We start from the raw sequence: 23,437 nt of genomic DNA, 5'->3' as shown, positions 1-23,437 counted from the left end.
CTTACCTTTGAGTGACACGGTACAAAGCACGAAATGTTTCATTTCCAGATGTAAGATGTGCTATGTTGACCTACTAAGCCAAGTAATGAGGTAAAGGAGGAGGTTTGTATTTAAAAATGTTTTGCAAACCAGTATTTTATACTGCCCTCTACAAATAAAAATAAAAAAAAAACCCAAAACACCACAATTCTGACATCAGTAGTCCAGCTCCCCGCCTTCACTGCAGTGGCTGATGCATGAATTCTCCACCATCTAAATTACTTCTCCTATCCCCTCACAGAATTTGCAGCAGCAGAGTCACCCCTTTGTACCTTCTGCGGATCAGAAACTCCAGGGATTCGTATCGTTGAATAGAGATGCTGGTTGATAAACATGGATCCACTGAAACCTACTTCCCCACTTCTCCCGTCCCTAAGCAGCAAACCACATCAGCTCTACAACACCAGACCCACTCTTCCTGCCATACAAAAGGCTCCCATTTCTACAGCAAGCACAACCAAAACCAGCTTAACTCCACAGTGCTTTTCTTAACTAAAACTCAGATTATGGTTCAAACTGCTCATTTGCCCTGTTCCCCAGCCTGGTGATTGAGATATCCTCCCTCTTTTCCAGTTCTAACTGGAAAGGTGGAAAGGGTTCAGGGAAGGAATAACATGATCAAAGTTACAGAGCATCTTCCACATGACAAATATCTAAAACAATTACTTTTCAATACAGACAAGGAGACAACTAAGGGAAAGAAAAATGAAACAGTTCTGTAAAGCCATGATGGCATAGAGAAAGCGTGCAAGGATGATTTGACGGTTCTCTCTTCAAATACAAAGAAGCTACTAGGAATTAGGTTAAGATTCCTACTGACAGGACTGAACTATCTTCAACAGAATGAGATAGTTCAGACAGTGAACAGTTGAGCCATAGAGCTCTTTGCCAAAGTTACTGCAGGTACTAAAAATTTACATGTCTTCACAGATAAGCAGCTGTCTCTGGACAGAAATCCATTCAGGATAATTAAATGCATAGAAACCACATTTGGCTCAAGAGTTCCCCAAGTTTCTGAGTGGTTAAACTCTTGGAAATCATTTGAAAAGAATCAGATATGCTTATCCTCTTCTTACATCCCTCCTAAGCAGTTACTTATGACTGTACTTGGCCAAAAGGCACCAGTCATGTGGCCTGACCAGCAGAGCAATTCTTACAGATCCAAACCTGGAACCAGACTCTCCCCAGAACAAAGGCTTCAACAAACTGTCACAATTCCTGCAGAAAACATTGAGCATTTGCTCCCATTTCAGCAACAGAACTCTTCAAATTCTTCCTGTAGTAACTTCCCTGGAGTGCTAGCTTATTTTTATGTAGTACAGAGCCAGTTGGTTTTGCACTACAAAGCTAGTTAGGTATCGCTGCTGAGATTTTGTCCTTGTGCCATGAATCTGTGATGTGATGATCATGAAAACGCACTACAGGGGAACACTGCAGTAGTCTAAAATATTAAACATCGATCCCCAAAATCTACGAGGGTTTTTCACCCTTTAATCCTGTTCTGTGATATATGTACTATCTTTTCTGCTTACCTATTTGATTACACATACTGTGGGAAAGACTTGATACCAATGCTTCAGCTACTTCATCAAAAAGTATTGCTGAAAGAAACCCTGAAAAAGTGGAGACTATTACCTGTTATTAACTCCTTTAGAATATTTTACAGAGCAAACCCGCGAATTAGGGCATGCTTTTATAGCAGCAGTCACTGAGCCCCGCAACACCTCACCAATCAAAGGAAAGTAATCCATCAGCAAGTTACCTTCCTTTCCTGATTCAAACAGACCTGCATGACTTTGTAATGATTAAGAAAGCCACAAGGTTTCATCAGCTTTCTTTTCTGCTTCTTGTATCAGTTTCAGGTTTTACACTTGGGCAACTTCCAAATCCATCCACATATGGGTGTTTTTGCCTGGTCAAAGTCAGGAACAGAAACATAGCTCAGGCCATCTACTGATGAACAATACACATCACAGTATTTCCAGTCTCATACTGTGTGGCAGGACAACGTCTGGCTATAGTGATCCATCATACCTGATTTCAGCTTTATAGTCCTAGCTTTTACCCTGGGAATTGGTTCATCTTCCCTAAATGACACACATCCCAAATCAGAGTAATTTCAAATGTCTCCTGTAAGTCCATCAAAATTTACTCAAGTGGTTTTTAAATCATATTCAATCCTGGCTCTTCCTACTGCAGCTCCTTTATTCATTAATTACATGTGTAGTTGGAAGCGACTCCTTTGCAAGAAACCCCGTTACGTCACCACTGGACTCAGGGTACTCACCGTGCTCACTCTTGGCATTCGTCACACAATCATGGCATGCGACTGGCGTACAGGAAAAAGACCAAGCAGAGATTTCAATGTTAAACTTCAATATGCTCAGTGAATGACAGAGCTCTTGGGCTGTAATACCAGGTTTCAGTTGGCCAATATGTAATTATTTTTATATGGCAGAATAGCTTCAGCAGGAGAGCTGATCACAGACTTAGCACAGTGCTTAGTTCACTGTCTATCATTCTGCAGCTATAAATGAGAAGCATTCAAGCAGTCTTAATTTTTCAGATGCACAGTGGGAATGTTCGAAATCTCAAATATTTTCATAGTCTTCTTCTCAGCTCCATTTGTTCATTCATGGAGGAAGACAGTAATCCAACTCACAAGCTGTACTTACAGCCTAGCACTATCAATAGCCCCTCTGGGAAATCTAATCTGTTGTTTGTGAAGATGAGAGACTGCAGCCTTCTCTGTCTAGTGAGACCACAAATGCTTCGTCTACCCGAAGTTACCAAATGCAACTCAGTCTTTATCTGCAACACTCCTGTTTCTTCCATTCTGGTTATCTCCTCAGCAAACATAATGTGTAATTGTCCTGAATTATGTGCCAGTTGCTCGTCACACGAGAAGAACTAGAATGAAGCCAACAAGACCAGATAACGTAGATCCTGAGAGGAGACTCACATGAATTCTGACTGAATTCTCCCGTTGAGGGGGTTCTGAATATTATTTTTATCCCAGCCTATATATCTAAAATATTTTCTTTGTGATACATATACAGATAAATTAAAGTCAGCTTTAGAAATAAACCATTGACCTCAGTCATCATCCAGGCAAGGTAAAACATTTAGATTTATAACAAGCCTGAAATGCATTTACAAGACCTCATCACACACAATTCCTTCAAATTCAGAAGCAACTCACTACTGTGGTTTTTTGCATAAAGGCAGAGAACAAGATAAATTTCTTTATTTCTACTGTCCCACACTGTTAAAATACCAGAACAAATATCAAGAAAGATTAAAAGGTAGCAATTTTACAGTTCTAGAAAACTGAAGGTTTAAAAGTAACTCCCAGTAAGCAACCACTGGGGGGAGACGGGGGGGATGACTTAGTGTGACTAATTAGTCCCTAATGGCCAAATTATTAAGCAGAAAGATTTGATGACAAACTGCATACAAACCATAGACACTCTGCTAACCTCCTCTTTTCTGAACCATCACCAGTTAACATACCCCCCTCAATTTTATATACGCAAACATATCCTATAAATACTGCATCACGAAGGGGCAACCTGCGCTGTGCGGAAACAACTTCGCAGGAGTTTGGATTAATTTCTGCCGTTAAGAAGACAGGATCCTGCTTATCAACTTACAGCTTTACAAAGACAGCTGCTCCCTGGCTCTCAAGTCCACAAATTACAAGGTAATACTGAAATGTAAACTGAGGTATATTTTTTGCACAATTTTCCTGACAAAACCTTACTTTATGTGCTGTTAAACGTGTTGTAAATGATATATTATAAAAATTAGTTGAAACACCTTATGTCAAGTCCTTCCTACAGCTTATGGTTTGATAGGTAAGCAGAAAAGATAGTCTTTGTTTATTTTTGTACTATGCAAAAGTAGATAGGCCAGGCATGCTTGAAAAACCAACTCAAAAACGTTTTTATGAAGTCACACAGAGTAGCACACAACATTAGTGATGATAACAATTAGCCCCCAGACATGCAGAGCCAATATTGTATTTCCTCAGCTAGTACCCACATTAAACCACACTACAAGTGAAAAAGTGGATTGTGCAAGTATTTTGTTTTATTTCAGCAACGTATCTCTCAGTCACTTCTTTGTTGTGTCTTCCCTCTTTATTAGTCTCTTAGAACACTGCAAAGGAAACAGCATCTCTCAAAAAAACACTGTAGAGACAGTTGCTTGGCTCTTTCAATATTCCTCTTCTCATAGTAAGAATGCTTAAGTTTAAAAAGGAGCAGAAGGCATTCCTTTCTCCATGCCCCAATGTCAGTACCAGACTCAAGCAAGAGGATGAGGGGAGCTCACATCCTTCCTTTTTCACCCCTCCTACCCTGCAGCCATCCTTCCCCCTCCAGCTGGCCGGCACCAGGCCCTCTACAATGTTTTCCCATTTAATCCCTGTCCTCAGTGGGGCTGCACAGATGTGACTAATTGCAATTTAGCAAACACTTCTAGTCTGCCCAGGGACCAGGCTCCAGCTTGCTCTACATCCACTGTGTCAGCTCTGCAGGGACAAAACCATCAGCACATTTCCTTTGCAGCTCAAGACTGATGGGGCACAAAGAGCAGATCTATCAAGGCTGATACGTGGTGGCTTTTGAAAGCAGATGGAGTGAAAGATGACGGAAATCCCATGTAATTATTCTTCCCTTTCTGGTCTGAATTCCTAAGAGGTGTTTTCCTCTCTTCCTAAAGCCATTGTCCTCCCTGTAATGTCTCAGCTGTTAATGTCACTATCTTTTGAAACAGGTCATGCTAATGGCAAGCTTGCTTTGGGCATATTGCTTCAAGCTCATTAATATGCATGTTCTCTCTCTGTTCATTTGTTTCTCTATTTACTTTGAAGTTGCCTCCCTGGAACCTGCACTGCTTTTCTGTGTTAAGACTCTTGGCTGGCATTTCTCAGCTTGCTGCGTCTCTGGTTGTTATCTAGGACAGAAATGGGACTGAATGTTGCAAAAGTCAGTTAATAGCACCTCAGGTGACATTTGGTGCTCAGCTGAATGAATTTCTTGGCCTCCTCACCCTCACTGCTGAGAGACGTTCTTTCTACTTGCTCTCAATTCGACTGTTTACATTGCAAATTCTAGGGCAAGTAACATCTCTGTATTTGTCAAGTGCTTGCCCCACTAGAGTACAGCCCCTCATTGTGCTTCTGTAAAAAATAACACCACCTGGGTTACCCTAAATGTCTCTTCCACCTGAAAGAGCTATTTCCAGCATGGGAGGAGAAATCAACATTGACTCAGATATCAACTTCTCAGTGTGATAAGAGAAACTGATTCAGCTGTCGTCTTTTATTTTTGGCTTTGTGATTCAGGAGCAGCTCATTGTTCGGATGACACAGTCAGTCATAACAGGGAACTTGTGTGAGGGGGAGGAGTAAAAGCATTTATGTAATATTCAGAGGTCACTTTATATTAATATCTCTCCCCAAACAGATCAGTCCTAACATTGTCCTCTCCAACAAGCCCATGTCATCCAAGGTTATTTTGGGGTGAAAGACTTGCACATGCTGTTTTCCTCCAAGTACCTATATGGACGGCCAGTTAGCTAGTCCTGCAGGTCATGACAAGGTAGGTCTGCTTCCCACTAAGTTCCTTCCTCACAAATGTGCAAACAGACACACAACTTCCATCATTTTCCCATGCAAACAACAGTTTCTTCTCACTAGACATCCATTAGAAAACCAAGGAACACACCCTGAAGCGTGTGAGAGGAACTAGCCATGAGCAAGACATGGAGCCTGTCTAACTAAGGAGTGAGGCATGTTTGATTAAATAAATTTGGTGGCTGCTTCAGGAAGGCTACAGAAAAAAAAGCTAACAAATGGGTACAAACTCCTTTTTCAGCAGCTGGGACTCTAAGCCACTGCTAAGCTAGTGCATCAAAAATATCAGTTTAATTGAACCTGTTTTGAATCTCGCCTTCAACACTATCTAAATTATTTTGAACCCTTTAAATCCCCACTGCACTTCTCATGTAGAAAAGCAGTAGTGTGCTGGATAAGATTTAGAGTAACCAATTCTTTCGCTGGTTGTCACAGAGTTTTTCATGAGATAAAGTATTTAAATATGGAGTTGTTAATACAATATAGTTCATTAAATTATTTGCAGCATTAGTTTTAACAGGATCCACAAAAGGAAGCTTACAGTAGGTTAAAACAACTGAACACAGCAAGTGGTATAAACCAGGGGTCACCAACCCATGACATGATGCAAAGGGCTCCATACCAGTTATCTGGAAATGGCAAGATGGCAGGGCTGACAGGTGGACAGGAGCTGAGAGTCCTGGCAACTTGGCAGGGCCCTTCACTGCAACCTGAGGGTCCCTCACACAAGGACCAAGAAGGCTGCATTTGGGTGATCTGCAGTATCCAACATCTTTAAGGCTCAGCCTCTTGCAGTTCACACTATCTACTGGTGCATGTCTCATCTGATGCAACCTAAAATCTGTCTCACAGCCACTAGCTGAGGCACTTAACCTAGGTCTGCATCTACTACTGTACAGCCTTAGCTTAGTAGCTACATTTTCTCCAACAAGAGCAATAGCAAGGATGCAATGCCATCTCAAAATCCATCACATACTACAATACAGTGAACAGCTGCAAAACAGAACAGTGAGTACAGAAATAGCAGTGCTACGAGCCAAAGTGACCACCTGTGGAGGAGCTAACAGAATAGAGCTGAGAGCACACACCGAAGTGTTGGGTTTTTGTGCTGTTGTTTTTTTGTAATTACCTTGCTTACTTGTTTTCAGCACCTTAAAGCAGACAAAATCCATCTCAGCTAGCCCTGAAAACTGGTGGTTATTGCACATAAAAAGTAAAACTGACTATCTGAAGATGAGTGTGTTCAGCTTTGCTCTTATTAAAACAATGGAAAAATACCTAAAGCTCTGTGATTGTCATATCATAGTCATCTGCAACCTGAAAATGCAGTCAGCTCTAATAAGACAATGCACGTCACTTCATCAACCAAAGAGGAGGACAGATGAGAGAGCATGCCACAAAAAGATTTTGACTCACAGTGGCTAATTTCTGAACATCTTCATCAGATGCTCCCAGTGAAGCAAGTCCTATCTCTTGTGAAAACTGTGCAAACTTGGGATCAGCAAGTAGAGGCACGTGTCCCAAGAGTTCATGGCATGTATCCCTAAGGGAATAGAAATGAGAGTATTACAGAAATTAATTCCATAATCATTCCATAATTAATTTAACAACAACCATTTTACATGGGTTTGACCTCTAAACATCTCACCATGAAACATGTTTTTTCAGAATAGTTGTTCTTCCCTGTGTATTTTTCTATACAAACATACAGATTTCCTTCTATTAAATGGGTTATATGTCATTTAACCCCACCTGTTCTGTGATTTTCCCATCATTTCCAGATTGAGTGGGAGGGCCCAATCACTGCTGTCTTCCAAGCTTAGTACCATGAAGACTGAACTGCCCAAAGGAAAGGCAGATGTCTCCAAGTACAGTTTTCAGCATTTTTCTTCACATGAATCAAGTTCAAAATCCAACATATTCCCTCCTTCTCTTCTCTGTACCCCTTTCCGCAGCTGGTTACCACTCCACAGCCAAACACTTTGCCACGTGCCACTAGAAATTCAGGGCAATATTTACAGAGGTTTCTGTGTGCTTAATTCCTTGCTTAGTCCTGACTTCCTACTGCAACTATTGAGTATTTCTGTTACACAGTCTACTTTTCACCAAGCTGATTTCAGTAAAAGCAGAGAACCCGAATCATTTTAGAAAGAACTACTGTCCACACCTGTAAGTGCATTATTAGTCACAACAAAGTGCAGATATAAGTCTACAAAAAACTGCTAACCAACCTAAAGAAAGTGCACATGCATCATCTACAAAAGCTCTCAAACAATTCGGAAAGTTTTGGTGCATCTGTTCACAGAAAATAATGGACTTGGTAGTAAAGTTCACTTTAAAAATGAGATCTGACATTTCCTTTGCTTTTGTCTCTTCAAAAGACATTTCTCTCTTTTTTTTCTAAGCTGTAAACAAAAGTTTTAAAGGCAGGGAGAAAACATCAAGTTTTCTGTCTTCTATCCAAAATCATCCAATTTGTCTTTTAGAAACTATTTTTGTTTGAAAAGACGCAGAACCTGACACTTCCGATAAATCATGAACAGAAAAACAACCCTCTATATAATATAAAGTCTCCTTACTCAGTGCTCTTCACCAACAAGTCTGGCCAATTGTGACTAGGTAGACAGTAGCTTCCGAATGTGTGCAAATGAAGATTAGCATTTTTGGCATTCCTAATTTGCTTCACCAAAAGCTCGTCAAATATAGTTCCAGTATTGGAGGGTTACATACAAGTCTCTCACCCCAGATGGCCTCGCTGACAGACATTGACCAACATTTACTCATGTTATATTCACAATTTTTTGGCGAGACAAGCACTGCTCTCAGGTTGTGCGTGACAAGCCTGAGCCAACCTCGTAAGTACCAAATCTCACTGCTCTTCCTTCCCAGACATACATATTTCCCAAAGAAGCAGGGAAGGTAAACAGATATTCTTGTGCCTGACATGATAAAATGAACATAGTCTGTGGACATTGACTATTCAGTTGTAGCAATACAGGCTGAGTGCTCAAGTTTACTGTGCGCCAATGTTTTTGGTCAACACCCAGGAAGCATGTTTGATACATACAGCTGGCTAGGAATAGTATCAGACATCATACTTAGATAAGGAAAATTGTTTGCATTTGTTTTCCACTGCCCGGTAAAGCTTGTCCTTCCTCCTTAAAGTCAGACCTTTCCTCCCTTGTTTCTACATCATTCAGAGCCTGGGAAATTCCCAACTTCTTCAAAAGTGGCTGGTAAGAAGCCCTTTTTTTATGATCTCCACATGCCCTTTGGTGATGCTCTGAGTCTTGCAAGATGGTCAAAGTTCCCTACCACAAGATTCATAGCTTAGATACTGCTCCATTCCACACTGGAGCTCAGACTTGAAAAATTGGCCAGCTCTGCAGGGTATCCATTTCTTTGTTGTGACTGGAACTGAATAAATAAAGGAGGGTTATTAACCTTTGATGATTATCCACTCAAGTGATTCAAACCATCTCCTGAACAATTTCTTCTGTCATCTCCTGAAAGGTTTAGCTTGCTAATGATACAAAGGACAGCAAGAAAATAGAGTTTGAAGTTTGATAGATACACTCAGAGAATTCCTAGTATGAAACAATTCACTGGAGGAACCTGACTCCTCCAACCATCACCTTCCAACACAGAAATGGGCCACAAAGCCCTAACTCCACTTTCCATCTTCACCAGACAAATCAACACTGATTGCTGAGCACTTCACTTATGTTGAACTGCATCAGTCCAGATACATTTAAGGTAACGTCAGTAGTTCAAATGACAAGGCCAAAGAAGATACAGTGGGACTGGCTTCAAGTTCCTGGCTTCAGGTAAGCACACTTGTCTCCAGACATGGCTTCTACAGCAGCATCACCACTATTAGTAGCTGAGTGAGTGTCTACATCTCTATTTTCCTGTGCTGAGGTATCAACTCCCAGAAACAAATAAGTGAGGACATGTTATTTCAAGTTCTGCACTGGGACACAGGCTCTTTGTGTCCTTCCCATCCTTGCAGACAAAATGAGTATAGACAAAGCCTAGCCCCATTAACTTGTCTCTCCTGGCAAGGTGAGGAGGCAGAAGATATTTCTCTCATGCCTTTAACTTGTGGTTTCTTCCATTAAAACTATGCAAAATAGTATTTTGAGCATGCAGTTATAAAAAGGGGAGCTTGAAACAAAAACATATGAACATAAAACCCCACAAAAAAAGTCAAATCTTCCAATCAGAACCATGAACCAGCATTTGGGATTGTCACTGGAGTCTTAGACTTCCCTGCCAGTCTGGCCCTTTATAGATAGTCTAAACAATATAATTCTTCACTTAACTACAAAGGCTTGATTCTTTTGTTTTGTTTTATTCAGAAAATAATTAAGTTCCTTTAATTTATTCACACACATTGCTCAGAGAAAATAAGATTTTTGTAATTCACTTTTCACAGCAAAAGATTTTTCTTGGACTAAATTAGTTAGCGGAACAGAGGAAATCTATATAGCTCTGTGAATGTAGTAGAAACATAATGAAACTCAGGAAGAAATGTTTTAAAATGCATATAGTAGTGATACAGATCAAACCAAATGAACTCCCTAATTTGTATCTGGCTCTATAGCCTGGGTGTTAAATCTGATGGAAAGCCCACTGAAGTCAAAGGGAGTCTTTTTACCACATTTATATCATTGAAATGCAGCATTCACCAAGCCAGGGACCTGCAGCAAATCTCATTATGGCCCCATATATCAACCAGCAGATCTCAGGGCATTGCAGCAACTGTGGAAGATAAAGAGCTGTCCCCACTTAAGTCAGTTTAGTTTTGCTACCGATTACAAAAAAGCCTGGATTTCACTCTACATTTCTGGTAACACTATATTCTCTATCTTACCAAAAAAAAAAATGTAAACATGTTTTAAAAGGGATTTTCAGAATTTTCCTATGGACCTCCTGACAGTACACATTATTTAATTTATTTGGTTTCCGAACAAGTAGCTCTGCAGGAAGAAAGTAACATCATTAGAAAGTGACAACTTAATTCCTCCGTTAGTCATATTTAGGGCCGTTAAGACCATAACCTGGAATTCCAAGTTCAACCCAAATAAGGGATAAAAATCTTCATTCTAACTGAGCTAGTACTACTACACAGTGACCTTCCAGACACCGTAACCAGTAGTAACAGCAAGTACTTTTTTGTAACCTTTCTAAGGATCAGCTATGCATATATGGTTACTGCATAATTCTGAATGTAAGCAGCATCCTGAAAAAAGGGTCTCAAATATACAAATCAATGAACCAGAAAACATCAGCAAAAACAGATGCACTTAATTGTTTCCTGGGAAGCGTTCCTTCTTTTGTTTCTGTTGGGGTTATGTACCCAAATCCCCTGTCAATAGATGAAAATGTTCTCCTAGTTTGTATTAAGTTAATAAACGTCATTATTCTTTTGCTGAGTATTGGCAGGTGCTGCAATCGGAGACACTGGCTTCCCACAGGAGAGGTAATCATTGGTGCAAAACCTGGTACTTCTCAAGTATAATTCCTTTTTTTGAAATACCTGCAGATATTTTCAGAAAAACCAGAAGAGGTCCAGCATCACATATTCAAGCTCTTCTTTCAGGATTTTACATTGTAGCAATTAGCCTACAAATTTACGAGGTTAAAGTTCTAATTATAGAAGTTACAGAAGTGAGTGAATTCCTTCAGGGATTACCACCACTTTCCCAATAAAAACACACACGCAAAACTAGCCTCATAGCACTTTAGCAAATACTTTGCCCAGTTCACATGCTGAGGAAAAAAGTAGATATGTGTGTAACAGCACCACCTGGTGACTCCTGCCAGAATAATGTTAGGGCATTTTTAGGGACAGCTTAAAATGCAGTTCCATTAATCCTTTTATATCCAAAAATATTATTCCATGGTTTCAGCAGTCTATTCATGAAATCAAAGTTAGGCATGGGTCCAAAAGTTTACAGGACTGGAGCTGAATATATATATGTGAACGCCTTGTGTAAATTTTGGCAAAAATAAAACACACCAAAGTAGTACAAGCTGAATAAACAACAGTTACAATTTCATGCTAACCGCCTGATGACTGATGCGCTGAGAAAATGTCACTCTTGTGGTTACAAGATCAGTGGATGCCTTTGGTGAAACCACCTCCATGTGATCTAACTGACATGTATTGTTCCCTTATCATTGCACAAAGCACACCATATATATTACAAGACAAGTACTACAACCCCTTCGATCTTTCCCACACACACACCCCCCACTTTTCATCAAGAGACCAAATGCCAAAATATTTCATCCAAACTCGCAATATTCTCTTTTGGAAAAGCTGCAATGCTGTCCCAGGAAAGTCATAATTAAAGCATCTCTTATTTCTATCATGTTCCCTGTAAGAGGCTTCATATCTCATACCCTCTCTGGGTGAGAGAACAGCGCCTCATGACTTGCTTGCTTTGTGTTATACGAGAGAAACTAAGTTCAGCTGTGGAATCTGGCCCAAAAAAGATAAGTGAGGACACAAGAAGACCAAATTATAATTCTGAAAGAAATTTTTTTTCAAGTGATACAGGGCTTTTTTCCAAAATTTTTCCATAGTTGTCCACCAGAAAATAAAATTTTAGATACTTTTTAAAAATGTTTAGTTGAAAACTCCATTTTCCACTGAAAAATAATCCAGATAGACGGAATGTTTTGACCCACAATATAAATAGCCTAGTTATTTAAGAAAAGTAAAAAGTCCAGAAGAAGCCTTTTACTTAAATTCTGGCTCACCAATGTGAAGGGTTTTGTCATCAATGGTGTAATTAGATTTTTAGCTTTGTGGGAAGGTTTCTCTTTTCAGTCTTGGCAAATTCAACTGGGTCTTTTAAGAATCCAGCAATCATATTTTTTCAGCACTAAAGCAAATGCAGCAACTTACGGTTCTGGTGTGTAGAGAGGATCTGAGCCATGTCGTATGTATTGAGTACAGTGAAAAACTCTATATGCTAAGCCAGCTAAAAAATCTCGGGGAGATAGGTATCCAGCAACTGGTCTCACTGTGAAGCCAGACCTTTCTGAAAGTGAAGAAGATAATAAAAGACCATATTATATATCCCTATAACCATTACTGAGGACAGGTAATGATCTATAGTTGAATGATCTTGGTTGAAGATCACCATACATCATTTTCCCTATTATGTACAAGAACTATTTTGCATTGCTAGCATATGTTTAATGAAAACAGCTTGAGATATGTCAAAGTTTGTTTTAATACCTTTGCCTAGAAAAGATGGTAAGGTATACCATAAGTGATGTTCTCAAATCACCAAGTGTCTGATTTTCACGTCTAGTACCAAACAGGAGACATGTTTCCAAAACAGAAGATGACTTCTGTAAAATACACTAAAAACTAACAGCACATAATAAGATTAAATCAAATCTGTCCTTATTTTTACAGATGTGACAGTAAAACACCAACTTCTACAGCTGAGGACCTCATTTATTTAACAGTGTCCCTTTGTCACATTAGTCCCAGTGGGGAATTATTTCAGACTCAGTGACTTTGAAAAGGACGTTTCTCTCCCAAATTCATTCTTTACTCTTTCCACGTGTTTACATGAGAATGTTCCAAATTTTTTTTCAACAGACACTACTATTGTTGTATTTAGTCTGAAAACATATTTCTGAAAGAAGTGTGAGGGTTTGAGGTTCTAGTTAGGGAAAAAGAACCTGCACACTCTGGCATCATTCCTTAGAGTCCATAACACAACAGATGAGAGACACAGAAGAATGCAACCAAATTCAGAGAGTGATTAGTCAGTTATTAGCAAATTCAGGTGTCTCTCAAACGAGAGTTACGGATGAAGCAGAGACTGGGGAAAGTAAGCCTTTCATTACAAATTTTGTTTTTCTCTTAGTTAAAAATTTTCCGTGCACATTTGGGACAAACCACTTTTTGCTATTTTTTTCTCATAACACTTAACAGCACATAACCTTTTTCCCCCAAACAGCTGGCTGTCTTTATAATATTTTAGTTCCTGAGCCCCAGAAGCTCCTGAGCAAGAGGATTAAGGAACAAGTCTATGTATCTGAAGGGACCCCTGAGAAGAGAAAATCTTAACTGAACTCTTTGGCAGATTTTTCTCTAGAGTTAAAAACTACGTGTTCATGTCTGCCACTTCTCCTTCCATATGGGATACATTTCCATTACAGATGAAAAAGAAGAATATTTTCAAACTTAAAAAATAACATGAACATCATATGATACATGCTTAGCTGTTTAATTCCTCCCAGCTTCATACCTGCAGGTACATATATACAACTGTCTTGACTCAACAAACTCTCTGCCATGGAGAATGTCAAAAACAGAATGATAGTTCAGACTAAACGAAAGTCCACTGACAAAGCTGGGACTCTTCATTCAATGTGCTTTGTATTTCGTGCTAACAGAAAAGTGTTTTCATGAAACTGTATCTATTGACAAACCAAATATGAATCTCACCTTTAAGAAAAACAGAAACATCTTCCAGCTGAGGCACATTATCTTCTCTGTATCCACAGTATTTGGTCAGCAAAGGGAAGTTTTTTAAATATTCACGACAAGCATGGGTGGGATAGAGTTTACTGAGCTCCCTAAATACCACCCCCCATGTTTTAATTTCTTCAGCTGTGTACTCCACTCTGGGAATGGGTTGACCACTGTAAAAAATAAAATAATACAAAATACGTGTGAACACAACCAGATTCAAGGCAGACTCTGGATGGCAAAATTTCTGTGAAAAATATTATTTAAATAAATAAAGGCAGACAGAGCCTATCAAAACTATTAAAAACTATTTTAAAATGACAACTAGATGCTTTTTTCTTAGCATTTCTTCTTGATGTTATGTTGTACATATTACATTTGTTTCTTTAAGAACTGTACTTCTTATTCAGCAGTGAGATTATTTCTTCATCTCTTTACATATCATAGTAGAAAGATGGATTTCTTATATGTCATAGAATCATTTAGGTTGGGAAAGACCTTTAAGATCATCAAGTCCAATGTAAACCTAACACTGCCAAGTCCACCACTAAACTATGTCCCTAAGCACCACATCTACAAGTCTTTTAAAAACCTCCAGGGATGGTGACTCAGCCACTTCCCTGGGCAGGCCGTTCCAATGCTTGATAACCCTTTCGGTGAAGAAATTTTTCCTAATACCCAACCAAATCCCCCTCTGGTGCAACTTGAGGCCATTTCCTCTCGTCCTATCACTTGTTACCTGGGAAAAAGAGATCGACACCTACCTTGCTACAGCCTCCTTTCAGGTAGCTGTAGAGAGCAATAATGTCTCCCCTGAGCCTCCTTTTCTCCCGACTAAACAACCCCAGTTCCCTCAGCCGCTCCTCATAAGACTTGTGCTCTAGACCCTTCACCAACTTTGTTGCTCTTCTTTGGATACACTCCAGCATGCCATGTTCCCATACCAGAGTAATATTTCTCCATTTATTGCCACTGATGCCTTCGCAAGAGAAGTGGTTAGCTGAAGATCCTGATTCAGTCTAACTTGTAGATTCAGTAAGATCATCAGCAGACTGCATGCTCTATGCATTCTTTAAAATACATAATACTCAAACGTTTTACAAAATGAAGATTAAGCAATTACATAGGTGTTTAGAAATGTCTGAATCCAATTAAAATATATATATAGTTATTGTTTAGACTGTTGCTTGCATGTGCAGATATGTTTGGAACCCCAAAATTCGTGCAGGACAACATCACGAGGAAGCTCACCTCAGAGCCAAGAGTCTAGCACAGGCGAAACTAAGCTTCCAAACACATCTCTCTCTCTTTTCCTTTGGCACCGTTCCTCTGCCTCCTCCCCCTTAACACAAATGCACAGAAATTGCAAAGCAGAGGTCTTTCAGGGTACCTGCTAATCTGTCTCTGACATCCAAGATTTGCCTTGAGTGGTTCAGGTAATTGAAAACCAAATGACAGTGTTAAGAGTATGAAGGGCTCCTTCCAATTTGCCCTGCCTTGTATTTAGCTGTAAGGAATTTCGTATGCCACGGTCACGGGCCATCATCTCACGTTATCAACTTCCCCTAGGAACTTCATAATCTTTCTCTGGATTTAACGTTCACAATCTATAGTATGTAATCTACGCAATCCGCCTTCTCCTCAGGTATCCTCTTTTCCCACACTGTAACGAAGTATAGATTGGCAAAGGGATTCACAGGATCCCCTTCCAGCCCATCAGACCCTACCTCCCACTCCCCTGCCACAGGGCTGGCAACATGGGCACTCCCAGCCCAGTGCTGCAGCTTCCCCAGTGTCACAGCCAGCCACTGAACGGGTGTATCCAGCACAGGGAATCTCACTGCAGCAGAATTGCAGCACTGGGCTTTTGCTAGGGATTGGCTCTCCATCTCAACTGTCGCCGGGTTCATAATCCTGCCTCCACCATACAAGGTAACAAGGAATGAGCCCACGTCACAGGTGATTGCTGCTCTGCAGTCCATACATGCACAAGAGAAGAGCATCCACCCTACACGCATTGTGGTTGTCCCCTCACCTTTACTGCATACTATTTAATCCCCTTGCCTTTCACGATATCAAAGTATTTTGATCCATGACAGTTATCTTTCGGTCAAAGGCCACTTTGTACAAGGTACTCATACTTGTTAAGGACTCACTGATCATCCAATACATCTGCTAGCTCCCCTTCAGCCACTCTTTTGCTGACATGACAAGAATTGCAACAAAATTTAGTGAAGCATTTCTCATGAACAGAAGCTGCATTGGGTCCATGCGCATTCTGCAGTGGGAGTCAGTCCTTCGGGTCTAGTATCTGTCTTCACCGTTACACTTTATCAGCCTTAGGCTGTCTGCCAGCTCACAGAAAGCATAACACAGCTATTCTAAATTGTACCGTACACGACAGACACAAGCAGGTTGCTACTCCATCCAGCTGGGGTTGCCAGAAGCTTCCTCCCTCTTCCTTACACCTGACCTCTACTACAGATACTGCCAGTATGGGTCAGCACTGGCCCAGCAAAGCTGAAGAAATCTGCGCACCAGTGGAAAAGCTCAGGTTTCCATTTAGCCTGTCACCAGAGAGGTATAAACACAATCAAGGATCTGAAGCTTGTTCACTGCTCACTAAAAGGTCTATAACTTAGTTATTGTTTCAATTAATTCATTAGTACTGAAGTAAGGTTCACTAACATTAATTCCTTGATAAGATTTTTGCCTAGGAGAACTGATCTTATTTCCAGCTGATCATGATACTGCTCTCTTTATCAAGAGGATCAAGGCAGCCAGACTTGAGGGAGGAACTATGCCTTTCTCACTCAGCTCTGCAAATCTCATTTTTTTCACCCTCTTACTTCAACAAGCAAGACCCACCTTGCACTCAAACTCTTCCATAAATCACAAGAATGGCCAGCCTACATAGCCAGTTTTTTTGTGGCTGAGTAAGATGACTCTTCAAGCTAACCTATGCTGAATTTTTATTTCCCTTTATTAAAATAGGGTCTTTCCATTTTGCCATGGTCATGAGCTATCAATTCGTATTATGAATTCCCTCTTAAACCTCGTAATATTCCTCCAGATTTAATTTTCTCAACACTTTTGCAATCCCTGATCAATCTCAAAGGACTAATTAGCAAGATTAACACATTTTCACTATCTTTAGGATAGAAGCTAAGTGAAGGAGGGAGGAATTTTTTTTTTGGTCCATTTATTTCATACACACATTTTCACTGCTGTGCTCTGTTAACATGTCTTTCACCTTAACATTCAGCACCAGCAAATACCTGTTCCCCCAAGTTCACTTCTGAGTACTTTTTTCCTCTCTCCACTACAGAGGCCTCTTTATTTTCAACCAAAGCAGAACATCTACCACTACAGAACAGTAACAATTCATAAAGGAAATGCTGATCCAGGATTTTCAACTCAACGATTTTTTTACAGAGCCAATTCTTTACAGCCAAATTTCTTTGTTATTTTTTTTAAGGAAACAAATTTGGTTTGTTTTTTTTTTTTTACACTGGAAAATGACAAGCAGAAATGCATCAAACCTCAGTAAATGATTAGGAAGGTCACTGACCTGGAAGACACTGAGAGGTTCAAGACAATGCTCTGAATTTATCCCTGAGGGAAGCAGTCCTTACAACAGAGCTGTGCTTTTTGTATAAATAAGTAAACAGTCATTAGACCACAGAAAAGAGTGTGATGACACTGCAATGTAGCGTCAGACACCTATATTAACTCTGAGCTCCCCAGCATGGGTAGCAGAAACAGCTTAGCTGTAGCAGCATGGAGTCCTTCCTCCCTGAGCTGATCTGCCTTTCCTCAGAGTGGCTTAGGCTGAGCTGCAGGATGCTGAGGGTAAATATCTGCCTGGGCTGTCTCTACAGGCATACCTGGAGACAGACTGACTGTACTGCCCAGTAGATATGGCACATCGCTCGGGTTAAGATAACCACTGCAGGAGAGCTGAGGAGTATGAACGAGATTTTGCCACATCTTAGGTAACTGCCCTAATCACTGGCCTGTGGTCCCTAGCTAAAAACATGTGAAGTATCTTGTTTTCCCTCTGCTGATAATAGGAAGAGTTTGAAATCTTTTAAAGGTTTGAAAAGATCAGTGGGATAAAGGAGTACTTCTGAGCAGTTTTGCTGAAGTACAAGACCTGGCCCCCAAATAACCTCTGTTTTGGGATGTTTGCTTTTTGTAATGTGCCTGCAGAAATGGTTCTCGAGCCTTAAAAATCTAAAGAAGATTTTTCCTTTCCTTTATCTGTTTTTCTGGGAATATGCATGATTACTCTATGTGATTTTTGTGAAACGACATTTCTCACTGGTTTCAGGAAAAAAAAAAAAAACAAACCACACCACACCTTTGTAGCAGAACATCAACCACTGCTTAGTGAGCCAGCAGCATGATCTTTTCAGCACTTAGGCAGCTGGGAAGGAAGGTATCTCCAGCAGCTTAGCAGCTGTGAAATGCATGGCACTACTGCTGCCATCACAGGTAAACATAGAACTATCCAAGATTACTGAAAGAGCTCTAGGAGCACACACAGTCTGCCCTTATCCACAGGTGCCTGCTTGACATTTCACACTGCAATAAATGCTAGGCAAGAAGAACTAACTCTACACCAAGCATCAGACTGAAAAAAAGGGAATCAATCAGCTGGGGTTTTTTTTTTGTTTGCTTACAAAAAAAAAAACCACACAACACAAAACTGTTTCAATTTACATTTGTAAACTGTTTAAACTTAGGACTTACCTGGTCAGCCTAGGAAGCTTCTCCACCAGCCAGCACCCTGCCCCCAGCAGGCAGCAGCTCAGTGTGCTGGATGAATGTCACGAGCACCCAGCTAAACAAATGCCACCATGGGCAGGAAAAAAGGGGAACCAGCACTAGCACTTACACATTTATTAGATTGGTCATAGCTTAATGGCAGGAGTGGGACAAAAGTAAAGGAAAAATGTAATCAGGATTATATGGTCACAAAGCAGAGTTAATACTCCTGTCCCCCCAGCCTTCTGCAGCCTGTATATAAACCTTACGTTAAAAAAAAGAACTGAAAATCCTTCAAAAATCCTTGTTTGAATTGCTTCCTGACAGGACGTGCCTTCTACAAAGGCAGAAAAAATTGTTGTGCTTTATATTCTTTCAACAACATAGGTAGAAATCTCAAAGGAGAAAAATTAAAAACCTGAAGAAGTGTGGTAAAATGGAAAAGAACATGAAATTAGTATGCTCTTTCCCTTGAGAATAAGGGCATAGGCCTGTTGCAAATAAAACCTAAGGTATGATTAAAATTAGTTGAACACTTCTGTGATAAGAAAATTGCAACACAGTAGGTATTTGTAGGTAGCACAGAAAGTTTTATAACTGCCAGTGATGGTAGCAAATTGAAAATACTGACTTGACATGTTTAAAAAATAAAAAAAATCAAAATAAGAAAATACATGCAGTGTATTTGTGCACAGGCACCAGCTGCACTAACTACAGAGAAATCCACTGACTGGATTCTGAGCAGTCCAGAGCTCTGTTGGCAAAATTGATAAATGGCATTTTGCAGCATCCAATGGAGTTAAGTGCATGAAAAGAAAATAATAATTTCAGCTTTTAGTGACCTCATCCAACTACGCAGGGATGTGCGATTCAGCAGTGCATCAGTTTGTTATTAAGACATGCAAGCATTTGTAAAAGAGTCTCTTAAGTTTAAGCAGCCACAAACAAAATGCTGGAGAGACAGTGCTTACCTTTAAATGTTTTACTTGCCTGTATCTGTACTGAAAATGTAACAGGGTTTCAAGCATCAGGTTTGTCACCTATAGCCTACACTAAACTAGTCAAAGTTTAAAGGATGATTTTGTCTACTGTTAAACTTCGTCCTGCAGAATTAAGTAGAGCATGAATCGCTGGTCAGCAGCATGGGAAAGAATTATGCCAGTACTTACTATTTATAGCTCATGGCTACATCCACGAAGTACTTTCTTCTCTGTCGATAGACATTGTCTTTAAATCCCTTAAGCAAGGAAGAAGAGAGTAATTTACAATAAGGACAGAAAATTAGCTGCAAGAATTATAAAAAAAATCATTAATGTGTTTATTTGGTACCTAATTATATTGTATTTTGATCTACTGTACTGCAAGAAGATGAGGACTTCTTCACTTTTTTCCCCAAAGTCCCACAGGAGTTTTTTCAAGATAGTTTTGTGCATATGTGCAGTCATTCACCCCAGATGTTACAAAAAGGGAAACTTTTTCCTTGTCATTTTGTCTCACTCAGGTTTTCCTTAAACTGAATGGAGATCTACACACAGACACAAAGCAGAATAATTTACCTATCCTCAATATATCTTCCTTCACTAGAAGGATCAAGTGCCCAGAGTTCATATGCAAATCATTTTGCAGATGCTACTTCAGCAATTGCCACCTTAACCAGCACATTAGGGACTGAACCATCAGCCTCCAGCAATAAATATGCATACTGCTCCAATTTGAGTTACAGAGGAAGAGCTCTACCTCGTGGGCTACAGTAGGCTCATACCTTTTCCATATTAAGCGCAAGAGAGCTATATAACACATATGCACCAGCCAGTTACAGCCCTTTGAGCTATTCAAAATTAAAACAAGATCTCTTCTATACCTGTAAGAGATGTAGACACTTCAGTTTTTTGGACTACAAAGAGAGTTATCTGTTTTGAAGGCAGAACTGCCAACTTCTTGAAGATGAAAAAGGGTAGAGCTATCTAAGTTCCCCAGTTAGTAGCCCAGAAGGTGCATTTAAATTTTCCCTAGTCAGGGCGGAAAAGTAAAATGCACTTTTTCCTTACTGCTCATGTACACAAACGCAAATCACTGAAGGGAATGAAAGTCGTCTGATTTGAAATATCTGTATGAGCTTCCAGAAAACTCAGAAGGTATTTTACTGCCCCATAACCAAAGCTGCGCTGCTGGGGCAGAGTAAGGGTGGATATCAAAGGACTGAGGAAAACCTTCAAGCTTCCACTCCTACACAGAAAAGCTTTTTGACTGGCAAAAATTTGCTGTAATCTGGGGACACCTCCTTGTCTGCTTAATACCTTCTGATGTAAGCACAGAGTTGCTCAGCTGCAGACTGTTCAAGAGCTGAAAAGTGATGGAAGACAGCACAGGGGATTTAAACGCCTGTCACATGTAGTAAAACTGAGACTGAAACCACTGACCGATATGGATTAGGGCTATGCTGCTCAAGTGGTGCTATGCTACTTCTGTAATAGGATAATTCTCTTTGGTCGTCTGGCACCTACACGCCGCCACTAAGGAACAGGGCAGGCACCATAAGTGGCCTTTGAAAGACCAGTCACAGATTTTACAGTTTTTTCCCCCATCTCTAATAACTAACATGCTGCATAGGCTAACAAATGGTGCGTAAATTATGCTTATTAGAGTTCCCCCACGTGTAAAATATATATTCATATAATGCAAATGTCTTTTTTCATTGTCTGTAAAACTGACGGCAGATTTTCAGCAGAGCACTCAAGTATTTAATGAAGGCGCCAGCTCAGAACATAAAACAGTATCAAATGGCTCATCACAGTCATCGACTCAAGGCTTAGAATGAGCTACCACTAAGGCCTCTGTTTGAACCAAATTACTGTTAATGGTTGTAGGTAATCAACATACTTTCCCATTCTGAGAAAATGCTAGGTAAATCCTCGTTTGTCATCAAGAAGTACAAGGCAGAAACCAGGATCCAGGAACGTGCTCCCCAACTGTGGGCCTACAGTGTGGAAAGGGCTGACAAACAGTAGAGATGGCTAAAAACCAAGCAAAGTGATGCTGCTTATCATGGCTGATATGCAGGCAGGTGACACCAAAGACAGGTAAGCAGGGCTGCCAGGGGACATCGTGATGGTGTCCGTTTGCTTGTATATGCAGGCATGAGGGTCTGTGCCTGAGCCCCCACCACGCACAGCATGGCAGCTGTAGGAGCTGTGGAGCAGATGAGACATAAGGCAGCGGTCTGAGTGCCATTTCTGCAATGACATAGAGCCCCAGACCCAAGGCCACAGGAGTACCTGCCTCCCCTCAGCCAAGGCAGTCATCAGGGAGGAGTCTGCACAGGCACTGTAGTACCATGGTATAGAACAGATGCATCGCTAGAGAGTCCCCTACACCGAACTGATCTTCCTGCCGCCACTCACAATCTCTTTGGGGCCATTTTTCACCACCTTGGACAATACCAACAAATATGTGTGTGACAAAAACCAAAGGAGACTATTGCCTACAGCTATGATTCGATCTGATTCTATTACAAGACAATCTTACGGTCAGATATCTTAGTTCATTACCTACTCCCTTTCAGCTGAAGTTTCCTACAATACTAGTTTAATCCTGACTATTTTACTTTGGAGTAGGAATGAACACAACTTGCTACCACCAGTATCTTTCAGCCAAATGGTCCAAAGGTAGAAACTTGGATTTATAACAACTGAAAATGTTGTAACACAAATGCTTTCCATCATCTGCCATCTAGAGACCCAGAAGTTAAGCATTTATGGAAATCAGCCAAAAGAAATAAAACAATAACAAATCTATTTTCTTGCCTTTTGCACTGAGCATTTGGTAGTACTGCAGATACTGTTTGTGTGAAATGTCTCCTGTCACCAAAGTCAGGAGACAAAGCGAGACACTTTCCCATATGCTGTATTCATGCAGAAACAGGAACATGTTGCTCCGATTTATTTTGCAGTTATCTTTTGAGTGCCCAAGGAAGTTCTCCTTCATAATTCTTTCTTCTCTGACACCTAGGTTATTATCAATCCTTACCTTAGAGCTGTGACAGAAGGGAAGATCACATTGATCTAAACTCTTCAGAGTCTGAAAGTTTCTATCAACCAGTTAGTTAAAAAAAATAAATTAAAGCATTACAAGAGGGGACATAGTTGTTCAAGAGTGAGTAAGTTTTCTGGAGCACCTTCTTTTTGGGTGTCCTGCTACAGAAAAGAAAAATTAACTCACTGAAACCACTGAAGAGAACTAAATGCCCATCTTCTGAACACCGCATGCTCAAAAAATTGCTCAGAATCAGCAGTCAACAGGCTTTTTATTTGACTGGCAAATAACCTGAACAAATTATCTACGATACAATTTTATGTTATACTTACGGGGTGATCTGCATCCAGCTCAGATCCATACATCAAAACTCTCTGTGAGCATTTGTCTAATTCAGATATCTTCCTGGGGAACCAAGGGACACAGTCGAGATCTGCAGAAGACAGAAT

General features: G+C 40.3%; 1 protein-coding gene across 1 annotated transcript in view; it reads right to left on the bottom strand.

The window, feature by feature from the left end:
- TPH2 (tryptophan hydroxylase 2) overlaps positions 1–23,437 on the bottom strand; it is a 51,571-nt gene that overhangs the window by 21,631 nt on the left and 6,503 nt on the right. Inside the window, exons 4-8 of the mRNA XM_064449699.1 lie at positions 23,321–23,421; positions 20,126–20,193; positions 14,163–14,359; positions 12,600–12,735; positions 7,097–7,223 (exon numbers count right to left, since the gene is read on the bottom strand). Coding sequence (XP_064305769.1) covers positions 7,097–7,223; positions 12,600–12,735; positions 14,163–14,359; positions 20,126–20,193; positions 23,321–23,421 — 629 coding nt within the window. The remainder of the gene's footprint in view (positions 1–7,096; positions 7,224–12,599; positions 12,736–14,162; positions 14,360–20,125; positions 20,194–23,320; positions 23,422–23,437) is intronic.

The sequence above is a fragment of the Phalacrocorax carbo genome, chromosome 1 (genome assembly GCF_963921805.1).
Source record: "Phalacrocorax carbo chromosome 1, bPhaCar2.1, whole genome shotgun sequence".
NCBI lineage: Eukaryota > Metazoa > Chordata > Aves > Suliformes > Phalacrocoracidae > Phalacrocorax > Phalacrocorax carbo.
Note: the sequence above shows the minus strand (reverse complement) of the source record. Positions and strands in the feature narration are given on the sequence as shown.